This window comes from Spea bombifrons, chromosome 2, assembly GCF_027358695.1.
Source record: "Spea bombifrons isolate aSpeBom1 chromosome 2, aSpeBom1.2.pri, whole genome shotgun sequence".
Taxonomy (NCBI): domain Eukaryota; kingdom Metazoa; phylum Chordata; class Amphibia; order Anura; family Pelobatidae; genus Spea; species Spea bombifrons.
Window position 1 is genome coordinate 132,060,714 of NC_071088.1, and position 17,780 is coordinate 132,078,493.

The window sequence follows — 17,780 nt, forward strand, 5'->3', positions numbered from 1 at the left end:
CCAACATTTATGTATAAATTTGTTTAAACATATGTTTAAATCTGTTTTTAACAAATAATTAGTTATTATTGTATTGTTCCTATTCATATTGAATACATAATTCACAGTGTTGGGACAAGTATGTGAACCCCTAGGTTGTACTTCAACAAAAGCTAATTGGAGTCGGGAGTTAGCAAACCTAGACTCCAATCAATGAAACAGGATTGGAGGTCCGTTGAATAAAACTGGAAAGGGTTACAAAGTTTACATATTCATGAGTACAGTTAGACAAATGTGTTTATAAATGGAGAAGATTTAGTACTGTGGCTATTCTCCCTAGAAGTGAGCGCCCAACCAAGATGACTCCAAGGGCACAACGCAGAACGCACAGTGAGATAAAAACACAAAACCCTACAGTAACCTTAAAAGCCTTAAAGCCTTAAGGGAACATCTCATGAGATGAGATTACCATACGCAAAACCTTGAACAGGCATGGAGTCTGCAGCAGGACACCACGGAGGAAGACGCTCCTCTGAAAACCCCCAAAAACAGCTGCTGCGCGCCTGAAGTTAAAGATATGACATGAAAGATTATCAGTGTTAGTGTGTTTACTAGTTAAAAACAGATTGTTCATTTATTGTAACCTAGATAAGCTCCGAAGGGCTTACTTACTTTTTCTTGGTGCTGTACGCCCAAGCATACAGAGGAAAGGGGGGACTCGGGTATTCAGGTCCCAAAGAGGAACTGACCCTCCTGAAGGAGGACTCTTGGGAGGAATGGTATTGTCTCCCTTAACCATTTGTGTTTACTCCAAAGCTCTCCTAATTTCCAAAGGCTCTCCTTCCAATGCTTCTCTGTCATATCACTTCATCACGCAATGGAATATAGTTGCTATGGTAATAAACCCACATTTTAAACTTTTGCTCCTCTTATTTAAGGGGACACTTGAGCCATCATACGTGCTTTAAAGCATATGATAGCTACAAGGTCCTTTCAGATTTTTGTGTTATCCCCCTTTTAAAGAACCCCCCCTATGCATTTGCTTCAAGCAGCCAATCGGTGGCAAGAATCGTCAGACCATGGAGGAGGATGGGAGCTGCAGCTTCCAGCTCGTGTTGTATTTTTTTTTTAAAGGAAAAAATTAGACCCTGAGCTTGCTTATATCTCATGATCCAAATATATTACATCTTAAATGTCAGCTGGTTGCAGTAATGCTTAAAAATGTTTGCGATGCAAACCTTCGACAGCAAATTTATATTAAGGGTAATAAATTACTTTTCTGCTCAATAACTTTTTACTTTTTTTTTCCCCCATTGTGGATTTTTGGGCATTAAAGGTGTATATTTTCAGATGCGACAGAAGGCCGGTTCCTGGCAAAGGTTACATATTTTTTAAGGTTGTGTAGGACGCTTTTTTTTTTTTTTTTTTTTTTGGTGACATTACTCATATCTGTGGTTGTTAATGTAGTTGAACACGAAGAGAAATAAAATGTTCTTGAAAGGCTTTAGCCGTGGAGCTCCCCGCAGGTTTGCCGTCGGAAAGCCATTTGTTCCGTTATGCATCCTGGATCTACTTTAAAAATCAATGGGTTTGGCTTCAATAGGCTGTCAAACTCAACAGAAGAATGATTCATATAGCATCGGAAGTCTTGAAAGAACTCTATTAAGTTACTCTATTAAGCTGCTATCCTGCATATTGGACGCTCCTTTTGTCTAAGAATGGAACTGAACACAGATAGCGCTTTATTCTGCTTCTGAATCCTCTACCCCGTTACATAATGTATATTATTTACACAAATTCATTTATACTACTATTTTATGTTTTTTGTTTCTTATAATTATACTCTGAAGTTTGTTTATTAAAGGGCTAGTTGACAAGATATACTTCACTATACATGATGAGGAACCAGACCCAGCATCTACTGCCAGAAGAGCTTGGTTGGTCTTCCATGCTGTATAGTTAAAATCTATGTGATTTGGTTTTTATCACCTCACCCGTTGAATTATGCATAATACAGGGCCTTGCTGAAGAAACGTGCCAGTGTTGGCCTTTAATAATGAATAGCAAAGTGAAGGAGTTGAAACTTTAACTCTGCTGCCAGCACTGCCTTTAGTGTCCCAGCATGACTCTGAGACATGGATTTGGCTCTCTAACTGGGGACACTGGGGGGGGGGTAGGGTGTTTAATTTCTGGCTCTATTACCAGTGGCCATGTAAAGAGACCTTAAAAGTCTTCTTAGTCATTGGAACACTAAATCACAGCCCAAATATGTTATATACATGCGTTATACATGCCCTCCGTCTATAATAAAATCCTTGGTTTTGTCACATAGAGTCACAGATCTCGGCTTCCCGGACTTCTCCAAACTATAGGTAGTTTTAATACTTTAATGTGGTTATTCTAGTAGCCGGTGAACAATCATATTAAGTTACTTTTTGGAGTGCCTCGTCTTAGAGGCTCTCTCACCAAAAATCCCACAGCAATAATAATTCTTTTTTCTGAACACCAGCCTATTTATGATAAATCCCAGATTAGGCGTACGAGGCAGCGCTCCGTAATCTGTTTTGCGATTGATAAAGCTTCTGCCGCTGTGCGATAAAATAAAGCGCCCGAAAGGAAAGCAAGAACGTATTGTTGCTGACATTAAGCAAGACAATAGAACTTTGCAAGAATGTGTTCGGTTTCTCCCCTTCGCTGTACATTGTTCTCCAAAGACCGTTTCTAGGGCGTCCCTCGCCGTGTACGTACTTCTTGTTCTATGCAGACCGTTACGTTTTTACATTGTTTAGCAGTGTGTGGGTGACAAGGCGTGTTAGCTCAAAATGGAAATGAATTTGTTCCTTATTTGTGTTATATTTATTATCGCATACTATAATTCACAAATATGTACACTATATGGACAAAAGTATTGGGACACCGAACTATTACATCAACAGGGACATGACATCGCATTCTAAATACATTAAGATGAAGTTGGTCCCCTGCTCTTCTGGGAAGGTTTCCACAAGATTTTGTAGTTTCTGTGGGATTTTTTGCCCAATCATCCAGTAGAGCATTTGTGAGGTCCGGCACTGATGTTGGATGAGACGCCCGGCTCACAATCTCCATTCCAGTTCATCCCAAAGGTGTTCAATGGGGTTGAGGTCAGGGCTGTGTGCAGCCGGTCAAGTTCCTCCACAACAACCTCATCCCAACCAAGTCTTTATGGATCTTTGTGCGCTGCGGCACAGTCATGCTGCAATAGAAAAGGGCCTTCCCCAAACTGTTCCCACAAAGTTGGAAGCAGAGCATTGTCCAAAATGTCTCAGGATACTGAAGGGGACTGCATATCAAGCAAAACAATTGTGTGTTTCGTATCAAAATGATCCTTCTGTAGTTTGCAAAAATACTCCAATGAAAAAAAACACTGTACAAAAAGAGATGGTTTTATTCTTCCAATCATTCAAAATCATTGGGTAGCAAACCTTAATAAGATGCTAAGATTTTTATTTAAGTAACTTCCCCCTTAATGGTATTTTTTTCCAGGTTGATTACACCGGTGGCTTTGAACCTTTCAACACTCTTCGATTCAGCCAGAAGTTTGTTGACCGGGCTGCCAATCCTAAAGATATAATACATTTCTTCAGACATAAAGAACAAAAGGATAAAAAAGGTTAGTGTGGGTATGGGTCACGGGACATTGGGGGTTTTGTTTTGTGCCACAAAATCTGGGTTTTACGCTAATACAGTATTATATTTTTACGCTCGGGAATAAATATATACAAACCTGTGTTTGCTTTCAGATTCTGTGAATATTGATTTTGCGAAGTTTGATAGGAAACCCGTTTCAGAAAGCATGACCCTGAGGGTGGAAGACCTGGTGAAGCAGTACTTCCAGACTGCCGAGAAGGTACTTGTCATAAATGTCCCATCTGTCGTGGAAATGTCAGCGTCGCCCCATTAAAGATAAAATAGGATACACCTTTCGGCTAATGCTCCACGTTCTCCTGAGCGTTAACGCAGTGAGGTCCACTTGTCTTATCTGTTCTGCTTAGACATTATACATCGTATTAATTGTGCTCTCTAGCATCTTAACAACCCTCGCTATGTACTATTACATCTCAAGTGTAAGGTCAGCCGCGAGTCTTCCCGGTTGGCTGCTATCGTCAGAGTGGGAAATACTATTGTCATGATGAACTAAAGCTGACACTCCTAACTAATATGTCGTCGTATTATTTCTTCGCACTGTTTAATCACACCAAAACAGGGCAGAAACATTTCAGCTTCTAGCACCAAAGCCTATCTATGCCTGATTTTGTGTCAAGGGTAAGCCTTTCCCCAACAAATTGTGAATGAAACTAAAATGTTTCAGTGTTAAATTCGGCACAGCAGGTGGAACTGCACCTTTAATGTTGTGAACATTGATTATAAAAGACTAAATGCACACTGCATGGTAACGAAGGCATGAAGAACACTTTATCCATTAGCTCCAGCACACCGAGAAGATAATACCGCGTTCCATTTAGGTCTCTGCATCAATCTTATATATTTTATTGAATGTGAAAGTGGAGTGAAGAGCTGCTGTATCTGGGGGGGGGGTCTCTTCAACCTATTTCCCCGCTATTTTTCATTAATACCAAATGTTCAGTGTAGTCTGCGTCGGTCGCCTGCGATGCTTTATTTTGTCATCTCCGTTGAACGAAACGATGTTTCATGCAGCTGACAGGTCTCGTAGATCTCTTTTTAACATTGATAAATCTATTAGTAATTCCTTGTGCCAAGGCATAGAAACCAAGAAACTAGTTTATCTGTCACTTGCCAATTTTTATTCTTCTGTATAGTATTTAAACATCTAAATGCTTTATCTAATTAATATATATATATATATATATATATATATATATATATATATATATATATATATACGTACATACAGTACCATGTGGGAAAAATGCAGTAAAGCAAGGATGCTTTCCAAAATAGACATACAAATAGTTTATTTTTATAAGTTAACGAAAGTTAAAGTGAGAGAACAGAAGAAAAATCTAAATGAAATCCCTACTTACTGTAATTACTGTTTCTGGCTGTCGTGAACCTCCTGTGTGCCTTTCTTGTGTCCGTCCGGCAGAACGTCCAGCTCTCTCTTCTGACCGAGAGGGGTATGGGAGAGGCCGTCCAGGAGTTCGTGGATAAGGAGGAGAAGGATGCCATCGAAGAGCTGGTGAAGTTTCAGTTAGAGAAGACGCAGCGGTTTCTCAAAGAGCGGAACATCGATGCCGAGGAGGAGAAGATTGACGAAGAGGTGAGGCATTTATGCAGTATTTTATGAATTATTATCACTTATATTATTTATATTAAATATTGGGACGCCAGTAGATATTTTTGCTTAGGACACGCACAAGTCTGACCACAAAAAATGTCATTCATTTAGTTTTTTTTTTTGTTATTTTTACTGTTGTGATAGGATGACAAAGTCTAAGGCCAGATATGTAGCTATTCCCCCATAGGGAAAGCTCCTTCTGTACCATTATGTCATAATAATAATATACCATAATTTTAGGTGCTGTTCCGCATGGATAAAACATTAGTTACACGCAGTAGTATATTTTTATTCTTTTCTTTTAATCATGCAAAAAAAAAAACTACACAGAAGTTTATTTGTTTTCCATAATTCCCCTTCATTTATTGTGAAAACAGATGAGAATTTTTATTCTTTTTTTTTTTTAGGTTCGGAAATTTAGGGAAACAAGAAAAACCAATACTAACGAGGAGGACGAAGAGGTTCGAGAAGTAAGTTCTTTTTCTTATAGTTTATTTTTAAAGCTGGTTCACAGAGGCAGTACATAAAGATTTAAACAGAATTGTTACTACTTTGGAAAAGGCTAAAGTTTTTTTTTTTTAAATGTGTAGGCAGGTAAACTAGGTAGGATACTTCTCAACCAGTTGCCTGCAAGAGAATAGGGCACAAGTGATTTTGTACCGTGGCTTTTTCAGTGGGAAATGTTTCTTCGTGTAAAAGAACTTCTCAGGGAGTATTGTCCTTCGCTGTCAGTCCAGCCGGTCTGAGAAAGCAGCTTGTAATTTAAAAAGTACCCGCTGCTTTCTGAAAATTCTAAGTGCGTCTTAAAAGCAGCTGGCTTTTAAGATATAAAAATACCCTTAAATCAATAGAGGCTTGTCTACTATTATTATTGTGCAGCGCTGTAGCGTATGATATATAATTTAGAACTCATGTAATCATAATAATAGATATGCCAATAAACATAATTTGGACTTACAGTAACAAAAGGTGAATACGGCCCTGTTCAAGTCAGCTTACAATACAATATACAACAGGATTGTTATATACCATCTTTTATTATATATACCATACCATATATATGGTATGGTATATATATACCAGCTTACAATACAATATACAACATGATTGTTATATACCATCTTAATATATATATATATTTATATAAAATACAATGTAAAAGCATATATATATATATATATATATATATTTTTTTTTTTTTTTTTATTATTATTTATTTATTTTGCTTTACTGATTTACCACTAATGATGATTAGTGAATCCCACGTCTAATTACCCGTGTAACCATAACAGCACTGTGCGGTATGAAATAAAACATTAAGGGCACGCTAGAAAGTAAAGTGCTGAGATGTAAAGGGATTTAAGACTCGTGACTCACATTCGTAGCTACTTGGGATTTAAACTAATTGTGTTGGGGGCTTTCTGACTGCCTTTCTAGAATGGCTGACAAAGTCTTTGCTTCATCCTGAGGTCCTGCGGGTGTCGTAGTATAATATCGATTGCTCCTTGTGCCCCTTTGGATTGCTTTATTTAACATTGTTCAGTGCGGTCTTATTTATGTCTTTTGAAGATGTTTTTAATGATCCAACTCCCTGGAAGCACTTTAGGTATACAGAAACACATAGAAAACATTGTATTTGATGGCAGATAAGAACCGCTAGTGCTTCTACTCTTCATATATCATGCTTATATAGTATTATAATTATTGCTTCTTTGGCAACCTATATACTCTCTTGTTATAAGAAGTGGTGGTGCCTGCTGGTACAATAGAGAAGCCACCTACTGATTCAGTAAGTAGAGCAAAACACTCTTTGCAGTGAGGGCAGTAAAGGTATGGAATTAACTACCTATAGAAATGTCACTACCAAACACATCAAGTCATGTATTCATGAAATCTCATAGACTATAATTGCGTGAACATTAATCTTTGAACTTCTTGTATAGCTCTGTTGGAGTTACAGTACATGAAAAGAATAATCTCGAGACAAAGATCTGAGCGGGGAGCAATCACCAGGAAAACTTAGGGCAAATTCCTCATCATAAATAATATCTTTTTATTAACTCCTGATAAGAATGTAGCTAGAAATTGTATTGGCTCCATGGCATTAGGATATTTAACTTTATTCTTCTGCCTCGACTGTAACACAGTAGTATTGGCAGAGTTATCTCACCTGAGTTTTTTAACCCCTTGACGACAAAGCACGTACATATACGGGCTCAAAATGCATTGTTTTCAATGGGTTTAGGGACCGCCCATTGTCCTTAAGGGGTTAAACCTTGTTGCCATTCCCAATGGACTCTTCATAGACGGCCTATGCAACACGTTGGGCATGCAGTTGTTGTTTAGGTTGTATTTTTTTTCTTCATTCATCAATTATTCATCAACATAAGGGAAAAGTAAAATTCAGTTCAAGATGGCGAACGCGTCGGTGATGTCTCTGCAGCCCTCGCTGGGAGTTCTCCAAATGTTGCTGCTGCAGGAGTAATGTGGGCTATCGTTAAAAAATATTAGTCTAATGTCTGGGAAACCAGTAGCAGCTACTTAACCCCCCTGGTGAAATCCGCAAAAGAGGTAAAAACGCGTGAATCACTTTAGATTGAATGACATATTCTGAAACACACAAATTTTATGCGACAGGCGCCAAGCCCCAAGATGGCTGCTTGATGTAGGCTAATGTAGGTAATAAACTAATGGGAATGACATTGGCAAAATAGTCAGAGTTGGCAATTTTGTATGTTTTCTTTCCTAATTCCCTTGCCCCATTTACTGTCCATTAGCCTTCTTTTAGTTTGTAAGCAACATATTTTTTTCTTGCTATTCCTGGGAGTAATAACTGCATTTTGCAGAGAACCAAACATTTCCAAAAGTTTTTAAATCATCTTTTGTAGAAGTACTTTTGGGAATTCTATCAGTGGAGGTCTTTCGTGTTTGAAGAATCGAAAAACACACATGGACAAAATTAAATTATTTTTTTTTTTTGTTCATATCTAGGCTATAAGTCGAGCAAAGCAGAGGTCACAGACGGATTATGTTGACATGAGTGACGATGATGGCGAGAAAGGACGAAAGACCTCTGACCCAACCCTAGATGATTCGGATGGTGCTGACGTGCCGGTGCCGGTTCGGGGAAGGGGTAGAGGCAGGGCAAGAGGAGGCAGAGGACAGAACACAACCACTAGAGGAACTTCGAGACGAGGCAGAGGTTCGTTACAAAGTATATCATATATTCTTTAAGGTAGACCTATCACGAAATACTAGACATGTATACTAGACGTCGATAGACGGAAAAATGCCTATATATTACATTCGTCGTATTTTAATATGAGAATTTTGAAGATATTTGAAATAAAGTATTTCAGCTTGGAGGGGATGCGTGTCATTATGTGCTGGACATATGAGATGATCAGCCAATCAATATGATGCATGCTGGGATACTTCAATGGTAAGGAGCCTAGAAAGGAGTTTTGGCAATAATGAGCTTGAACAGGGAACGTCTGCAGACACTTTGATGGGATGTTCTGCCTCTTGGCAGCGTCTTCTCTGTGATAGTAGTCTGGGTCTTGTAGATGGGGATGTGCAAGAGGAACAAGGCCATTGTCCCTTCAAAATCTTGTCTGCCTGTGATAAAGTAGATGTCCCTTCAATGCCAGGCAAACAGCATCAGCTTTCGGTCAACATCACTGTCTAAGTCAGCATTGTCTTTGGACCAACAGCTCCACAGATCAGCACAATTGGGAGTATACTCGTACCCCTAGAGGAAGGTGTGTCAGCAGCTGGAAACCCCTTATTATATATCCCATTTCCTTCAAGACTGACGGAATTCTTATTTGTGATACCAACTAGGTGCACAAGCCTAGCATCCATGGCAGTGTAGTCTCAAACAACAATTCCAGCAGACATGACAATTCTCGGTCGTGTGGCAGCCACCCTAAATCTTGATGGTATATTGCACATCTAACCCTTTCTGAGGCGTTTTTGAGGACATTGGAACAAAGACCACCAGGAATTCTCCCAGTTGCTCCTATTGTTACCCCAGGTACCCCGGGTGTCTGTCATATCTTCATCCCAGAGGTGGACCAATGGGAGGCTGGCTTCATCAATTGATGCTAGGTGGACCCAGGCAAATAGCCCCTCATTCTGGAAGTCTTTCAGTAGGTCTGGAGGTGATGGGGCGTTCCAGATATAGACTTCATGATCTCCTGACAAAACCACAATCTGCCTTTCCATAGTCAAAGGACCCAAGACTTAGTCATATTTTGCGGGTGCTTGTGCCACAACCTGTTTTCTTTCTGTTTTCTGAGTTTCTTTCTTGCATACGTCCTTCCATCTGTGAAGCTGCTGCCTCAGATGTTACCAAAGTTCAAAAGGGTTCAGACCTTCAACAATACCCCAAAATGGCCAGACTGATTCTGTTTTGCAGACCTGGCGGACATGACACTGGAATTCCGCTGGTGGGCCTCCTGTTTCATCCAGATCTGAAAGGAATGTCTTCGATGGTGTGACTCCATCTGCTCTTCATATGAATTCCTTCATTCCTTCATTTTTCTTTCATTCAGTGTGTAAGGTTTAGTTGGGCAGACTATTGTTTGCCTCCCCAGGGACCGATTTTGGTAGCACTGTTCTCCAGTTGCCAGTCACTCCTGAGCCTTAATACCCATGATTTGAAAGAGGCAGTTTTACGTCCCACATGTCATGTGCTGATTACAGAAAACATGTTTTTTACTGATGCTTTTTCCTGATTTGTTTGTTCTTTGGCGTTTGTTAGCCAGGCATGCGAGGTTGTCCTGCTTCCACAGTTAAGTGAATTGCTGACTACAGACTTAAAAGAATAATATTTAACATAAATAAAAAAAAAAATCACTTGTTATCGCAAACATCATAAAACCTTCTTTATGGTGTAATTAAAACAGAGTTTTTTTAATAATATACCCAATCGAATGAAAGATTTTTGGGACTGGTCCCCACTCCCCAGGCTTACGTCACATATATGTCTATAACTTGTCTTCTAGGAAGTGCAAGCTCTGATGTACCTTCCAGTGGGAGAACATCCAAGGCACCTTCCAAAAACATGTCCATCTTTGATGGTAAGTACTGAATTCTTAGGTGTTAATAATAACATTGTGCTTTTCCTGGGATCTGAGAATAATTCACTTAATCCAATCAGTTGTTGGGAAAGTACTTTGCACTCGCCTCCTAAATCTTTGTTTATCAGCTATAGGAACTGTCTATCATTTGTTTTAACATAATTTAAGGTATTTCCAACATATTCATTGGAATGTGTTTTTGCTGACTTTTAGATACATCGTTTGTGTCAATTTTGTGAATTACATGAAATTTGGTGTACTGAGCAGTAAAGTGACTCTTTGAGTCAGTGTGTGTCTCTGTATATACCGGTGCGTCTCCCTTTTTTAGTTTTTGGTGCTGTCTCTTTCTCTCTCTTCTTCTGTATCAAGCGCTCATACTCTCGCTGTTTTCTAAATCCTTTTTTGTACTCCACTCTTTTTTAATTTTTCTCACCTCGTTTGTGTCATTCTTCATTTTTTTTCCTTTTTTTTTTCTTTCAAAATATTATCTTCCTATTTTTTCAGGGAATGCTTAACTGTCATGTGAAAGAAAAGCAGGTGCTGGTAGGCTGTCTTCACAGAGGGGTTTAGCAGCCCCCTCCGGTCCCACAGGAGCCTCGTTAATGGCGTCCAGGGAAGGCTTTAAATTGCTTGAGAGTCTCTTTTGGGTTAAAATGCAGAGCAGTTGCACGGATTCAGCTCCTTGGTAAACAATATAGCCATGATGGGGCTTGCCAAACTTGGGGGGGGGGGGCATTTTCACATAGGGGTGGGCTGAGTGATATATGGCCTTGGCAGTATTTATGCCTTAAATAGGTGTTTTCTGAATGGCATTTGCCGGCTGTGAACTGAATTCTTGCTTTGTTTTATGTGATTAAAGCCCCAGAAGAAAGAACAAACGACAGATAAGATTTGTTTACTTGCACTCCCTCGCCTCTTAATGAAAGTCGCGCCTTTCATGCGCATGTACACTCAGGTTCAGGTCCCATTGAAGTGAACGGAAACTAAGTTTGGGACCCTTTAAGAATTCCATGGGCGTCTCTTGGTGAATAACGTGCCGATCATCACACAGCTTTCCCCTTCACGGAACACGGTGTTCTGTGAATAAACTGTCAGGAGATTCCATTAGTTAATTAGGGCTACATTTTGTTCCCGACGAGTACACAGAGTCTTATTAATCGTTATTAATTTCCTAATGGCGAGCATCACTCTAGTTCAGGAGGAATAATGTTCTAATACATATTCTTTGTCTGACGAGAGTATGACACCCTGTCATTCCTAACAAGGTTATGTATTGTGCTCTTTTTTTATTTGGCTCCAAGCCTTTGGAATTATTCTAATTATTTATTAGCATTACCCTCAGCCGGTGACGTTATTTGCTGCAGTAAGGGACAAAAGCAGTCCCGACTTGTTTCACTTGATTATTGTAAGTATTCAATAATCAAACATTAATCAGGCCCTTGTGACTGCGTAAAATAAGAAGGTCCATGAAACAAAATGTTTCTCTTTGAGCATAAACCCCAGCACTGTATACAGTAATGTCAATCGGCATTTACAAAAATCTGGTTTTATCTCTTTTTGTTCCAATAAACTTCCTTTATCTGCAGGTCTGGAGGCGGCCATTGTTGTCAGTCATGTGATATTTCTGTTGACTTTCTCTGGCTAATCACCACACTGAGCTGATGCTTTATGCTCCTCCATAGACTTTCATTAGTCAGAAGGTTTACCGGGCTATTAAGACTGAGCCATTCTATTGTTTCCCACAGGCAGTATGATAAATGAGTCAGGCTGATATACAGCTGCCTAATAAAAACATTATATTATACAAAACCTAAAGCTGAAAAAAAGAAAACATATTTTTGAAAACTTGTTTTTAATCTGATAATAATAAAAAGAAATGAGGAGCTCCTCTTTCAGAAACAAACCTGTCTTTTTCCCCAACATTTATGTTTTACAGTTCAGCATGACTGTGTAAAAAAAGAGAAAAGTGTAAATTTTCAGTCTGTAACTCCCCTGCTTTGATTATATTATTCCTCCCCTTTGGTTCTGGCAGTTCTTGTAATGTCTCAGCGCAGGGAGAGAGGACTTAAGAACAGAGCATTATTAGTCTGGTTTTGCAATCGCTCTCTGCTTCCCTGAGATAAAAACCAAATATCTACAAAATAATTCCGCTGATAAAATGGAAATTTATTCGTAGCTTCAATAAGTGGATTTCTTGATGAAAAGAGATCTCTAGGTGACAGTTCTGGGTGCCATAGATAGAAAAATGTAGAACGCAGCGTGATCCAAAATATGGAAAAATCCAGGCTACAGGAACACGTTGTGTGTCGGTAATCTGCAGGGTTTGGGTGTTAAAATTGTGGAATGGATAAGGCGATGGTTGAGTGACAGGAGGCAGAGGGTTATAGTTCTTGTTACTAGTGGGGCGCCCCAGAGATCGGTATTGGGACCCGTACTTTTTAATGTTTTTACTAATGCTTTGATATGTCTTTTTGTAGATCATACAAAGATCTGCAACGGGGTAGGAACAAATCAAATGGCCAAATGATTGAAGTAAATGAGAGGAATGGCTGAGCGCGTGGCAGCTGCAGTTTAACGTGGATAAATGTAAATGAACGCAATTGTGATAAAAGAATCCAAAGGCGAAATATAGTATTGGGGACACTGTTCTGTTGGAAGAGAGGGACTCGGGTGTAATTTAAATTGGGTTTAAAGATAGGCAGACATTAGCAGCAGAAAGAGGTAGTTTTCTGAAGACCCCATCTCCAGAAGGACATTGCGGAGAGAGAGTGCAGAGGAGGGCTACTAAAAATAATGGTTTGTAGGATAAAAATGATCAACAATGGCATGTATAGATTGGAGAAGAGAAAGAGAACATGTGATAAACATACTAAACATACAGGGGGAACTTTATTTCACAGGAGGAGAAATGCTAGAGGAGGAGACAGAGGTTTAGATGTAATCAAAGGAAGTTACACTTTACTGAGAGGGCGGTAGAAAAATGAGCGGCCTCCCATTAGAAGCGATAGAGGCTAATACAGCGAGGGAATTTAAACATGCACGGGGTAGACATGATGGTCCTAAATTTAAGACAATACTATGTAATGATTCAGGTTTGCGTATGTTTCTATGGCTCAAATAGAAAGGAATAAGCCCAAACTTCCCTGTTCCTCACTATAAGAACGATTCCCTCCTTGATTACCGAACCCTAAAAGACCAGGGGTGTGCTTCAAAAAAGCAATGCCATTTACTAGAAATAGAAATATGGTTAAGGAATATAGAATGGTGTAATTTCGTAGGGCTGGCTATGTAAAGGTAGTCATTCATACACACGTGTGTCTGGTACCCATATCATTAAATGCACTCTGGTTCATCCAATGTGCCCCCAAAAAGATAAAATGGTGAAGGGGTGTAGCTTTGTCTGTGTATTTAGAGATTAGATATACTGCTCTGATATCGCGAAGAGTACAATCGGAAGATGGTTAAAGAGTTGATTCCAGACTGCTATCCGTTTTATATAAGTCCATCACGGTATATTTATGCGGTGAAGCCGTTTCGTTATTTACATGTAAATGTGTTGTCTTAAGTGATGAAGAGTTTGTCTCATTAACCCTAAATATATAATCGATCGGCTCCTCAGCCTCTCCTTAATAGAACCACGGCTCTCGCAGCCTTGTCCTGTGTCTGGCTCATACGTTGCTGTATAATTTTCTCGCAGATAGAGACTAGTGAAGAATAAGCTGTCGACAACCCCCTCATCAGTTTGCATCTGAGCTTCATATTGTTTTTGGCCGCAGGACATCCAGGCTTTTAAACTCGGGCACCTCGTGCGCCAGCCTGCTTCACCGACATGCCGTTCCTTTATCTTGCGTGTATGGATATCACCGGTTTGGTCATGGGGAAGGTAGTCCAAGGTATCGGAATACCATTTAGTGGACTCGCTTCCGTAGAGTAAGATGTAGACTCACATGAGCTTTCAAGATCTCAAAGGACCCTTTTTGAGATTTAAGTGGGTCGTAGGTCGGGTTTGAGGGGTTCTTATTGCAACAGGGACTGGATCTGCATAATCCAGTGAAATTACATCTTTTGCAGCTCACCAGCACCTTGTAATTTACAAAATATGACGTATGTCTGCCGCAGACGTTATTATTATTCCATTCACTTCCACCACCTCGGCCGCGTGACTGTCCCCTGAATGCATCACTTTTTTCCTTGCACAGCCTCTGTACATTTGATTATGTTAGAGTACTTCTTTAATTTGCGCTTTGTACCCATACAAAGCTGCAACAAACACTGCTCCTCCGGTCTGGGCTTTTTGTACATAAGCTTTCAGGCAGAGGAATAAAGGGACGTCTCCAAAACGCGAGGCTTTTGTTATTTTACAGGCGTATTTCGCAATATCTAAACAGCAACCTCATAAGTACCCTGTGATCTGATCCATACAGGACAGAACGCCGGTTACATTGTACCCATATCTTTTAACTTGATTATTGATGGATGGAAGACTTCTTCTTTTTGTTGTCAAGCTACGGCCAGTCTGAGTTTATCCAGAATAAATCAAAACGTTCTGTCAGTTTGAATAGATTTATAAAAACAGACTTCATTTCTAAACGTTTTGATTAATGCTGAATGCCACGTAGATGTGAGCTCCGTGGTCCGGTTCTTTTGCTCACGTGCCGATTGTCGGCACTTTCGGCAGTGGACAGGGGTCAGCATGGGCACCCTGACTGGTCCGCGGCTACACTGACCAGCCTTCCCCACCCATGACCCTGTCGCCGGTTCACTGCTTTTGCTCCCTTGGATCGCTTCTGATAGATACTGACCACTGCAGACCGGGAAGACACCACAAGAGCTGCGCTTTTGGAGATGCTCTGAACCAGTTGTCCAGCCATCACATTTTGGCCATAGTCGCCCAGATACTTACACATTTTCCTGCGTCTAAGACATTTGAGGACGAAATGCCTAATGCCTAATACATCCCACCGTCTGACAGGTGCCACAATAACAATATTATCCGTGTTACTCCAGTCAGTGCTCATAATGTAATGCCTAATCGGCTAAAGTATACAAGTAATTATATCATTCCATTGGTTGCCATGGTTATAAGGACACTGTTAAAACTTTGCACCGGCTTCACTTTTTGTACCCCCGCCGTCACAATCGCAGGCACGTTGTGTAGATTTGCCGTGTTGATGAGTACATCTCTGCGCCAGAACAGTTTTATCAGATAATGCTTTGTTGACGTATTTAGTGATCACCAATATTTTATATTAATGGGAACAAAAAAGGAATAACGTGGCGGAAATGAAAGGTTCCGAGTACAACAGAATGATGCATTTCCTCCCTGCTGCAATATCCTTCTGCAGATCCCGTTTCTGATATCATTGTCTTTGGCTCTGTTTTTCAGTAAATCATTTTGTAGGATTTACTGAAATATTTGGGTTTAATACGGTCTGCTGTGTTTTAACCAAGTCGAAACTAACCAAAGACAGCCCAATAAGCCTTCGTCGCTAATCCCTGCAGACGCTACTAAAAGATGCGCCTTTAATTCATTGTTTGACCTTTCATTGTACAGAATATTTCTTATTAGATGTGGGCTAATTTACAGAGTCCATTATATACGCTTAAGAGATGATCTATTTACTTCTTCCGGAGACTCCAGTTATTGCCATCATATATATTTATATTATATATATATATATATATATATATATATATATATATATATATATATATATCACAATAAAGGAATCTAATGGCATTGCATTAGTAGAATGTTTAAAAGCTGCAGTCTCTACAACTGGATCAGTTCTGTTACTTCTTTCTTTAGAAACATACAATAAAAGTAATTGTTTTGGAGAACATTGTGTACTCTGAGACATTTGCCTCATGTATCTACCTAAGTTGACCTAGAAGACTTTCTATATATAATATAATATAACATGTACAAAAAATAACACACTCCCTGGTCTTATATAAACATTTTGAAGATCAACAATCCTCAATATTTGGTTTGACCCCACCATTTTGCCCTGATGACTGCTTTGACCTGTCTGGCATTGACTCTCCAAGCTTGGGCAGAGTTTTACAATCCACATTATTCCATGATTTCTTTGGAGCATCCCAGAGAGTGTCTAGTGACGTCACTGTGTGCTTCTTTCCCCTTTTTTTCAGATGTTCCCAAAAATGTTCAATTTGGTGTCCAGTGGTTGGTGTGGGAAAGCCTCATCTGGTGCCACTTTAATGTGCGTTTAGTATTGTTGTCCTGCCGATAAATGAATCTTCCAACTTTAAGAAGAAAGAATGGCATGTCTCCGCAGAGTGCTTCTCTTTGGTGAAAGTGTAGATGATCTTGTGCAAGTTACCATCTCTAGAATAGGCAAAGCATTCTCACACCTCGATACTTTGTGCACCGTATTTATTTTACACACTGTGGTGGAAGCCTCTGCTGCTAAACATTTAGACGTCCGTAATGATGTTGGCTTAACATATTGGTTTTTTGATGTTGGGGGTCACTTTAGGTGAAAACAGTTTGGTTTTAGAAGATCTCTCCAGTGTATCTATCGCTCACCTCTACTAACTTGTCTTCAAAGGGCTTCACTTAGCTCCTCTGACGTGATTACAAAAAAAGGTATTTCAACTGATGTCCTTCAACGTCCCTGCTGGAGCACTAATGGAAGCGTTAGGACCATACCAATAGAATTAATATCAGGTGTTAATGCAGCTCACATGCTAGCGTGGCACCCTTTGAATTATATATATAAGTGGCACAAGTTTTATTTATTTTTTATAGCTAAATTTTACATAAACATTTAACAAAATGTTAAATAATGTGTTCCTGAGTAATAAGTATCACAGATTTGTGCTACTTTTAATAAATGGTCAAATAAAACCAGTTGGTGACCTGTAGACCCCATTACGTTTGAGTGTGTAATATAACCATATTGCCGTCATTAAATTGTTTCCTCTGGAAAACCAGACATTAACATTTCACCTCTGGTCTACTCGCTATCCAAGTTGGCCCATCGTAAATAGTTTCCATCCGTCTTTCTGATAGTCTTCCTGTCAGCAGAAGCCAACATCGCTGGCTTCCCACCGACCGATCATATGTAATGGCACTCGCCGCAGTAGTTGCTGCAGCCGACGCCCACCCGAAGGTCGTCGGACGACAGGAGAGACTCGGCAGGGTCTGTCTAGACTTTGCTGGGTTCTTCGATTGCTACCTCTGGCTGGGATCATTGTTGATCATTAGCACCTAAAGTGTAGAAGAAATTTGAAGCAAAAAAAAAAAAATTATATATATATATTTATTTTAGTGTAGGTTTTTTTCATACTAGCACTCAAAGTAATTATTTTTTGTTTGTTTCTATGGTTTCAAACGAAAACTCAACGGATGTATAATTTGTGTGGGTACATCAAACGCGGAAAAAGGGGAATCT

The 17,780-nt window shown here is 39.6% G+C and overlaps 1 protein-coding gene across 1 annotated transcript in view; it reads left to right on the forward strand.

Moving 5' to 3' along the window:
• MRE11 (MRE11 homolog, double strand break repair nuclease) overlaps positions 1 to 17,780 on the forward strand; it is a 57,251-nt gene that overhangs the window by 23,690 nt on the left and 15,781 nt on the right. Inside the window, exons 10-15 of the mRNA XM_053456095.1 lie at positions 3,505 to 3,631; positions 3,762 to 3,868; positions 5,087 to 5,260; positions 5,686 to 5,748; positions 8,270 to 8,480; positions 10,288 to 10,362. Of these exons, the coding sequence (XP_053312070.1) occupies positions 3,505 to 3,631; positions 3,762 to 3,868; positions 5,087 to 5,260; positions 5,686 to 5,748; positions 8,270 to 8,480; positions 10,288 to 10,362 (757 nt within the window). The remainder of the gene's footprint in view (positions 1 to 3,504; positions 3,632 to 3,761; positions 3,869 to 5,086; positions 5,261 to 5,685; positions 5,749 to 8,269; positions 8,481 to 10,287; positions 10,363 to 17,780) is intronic.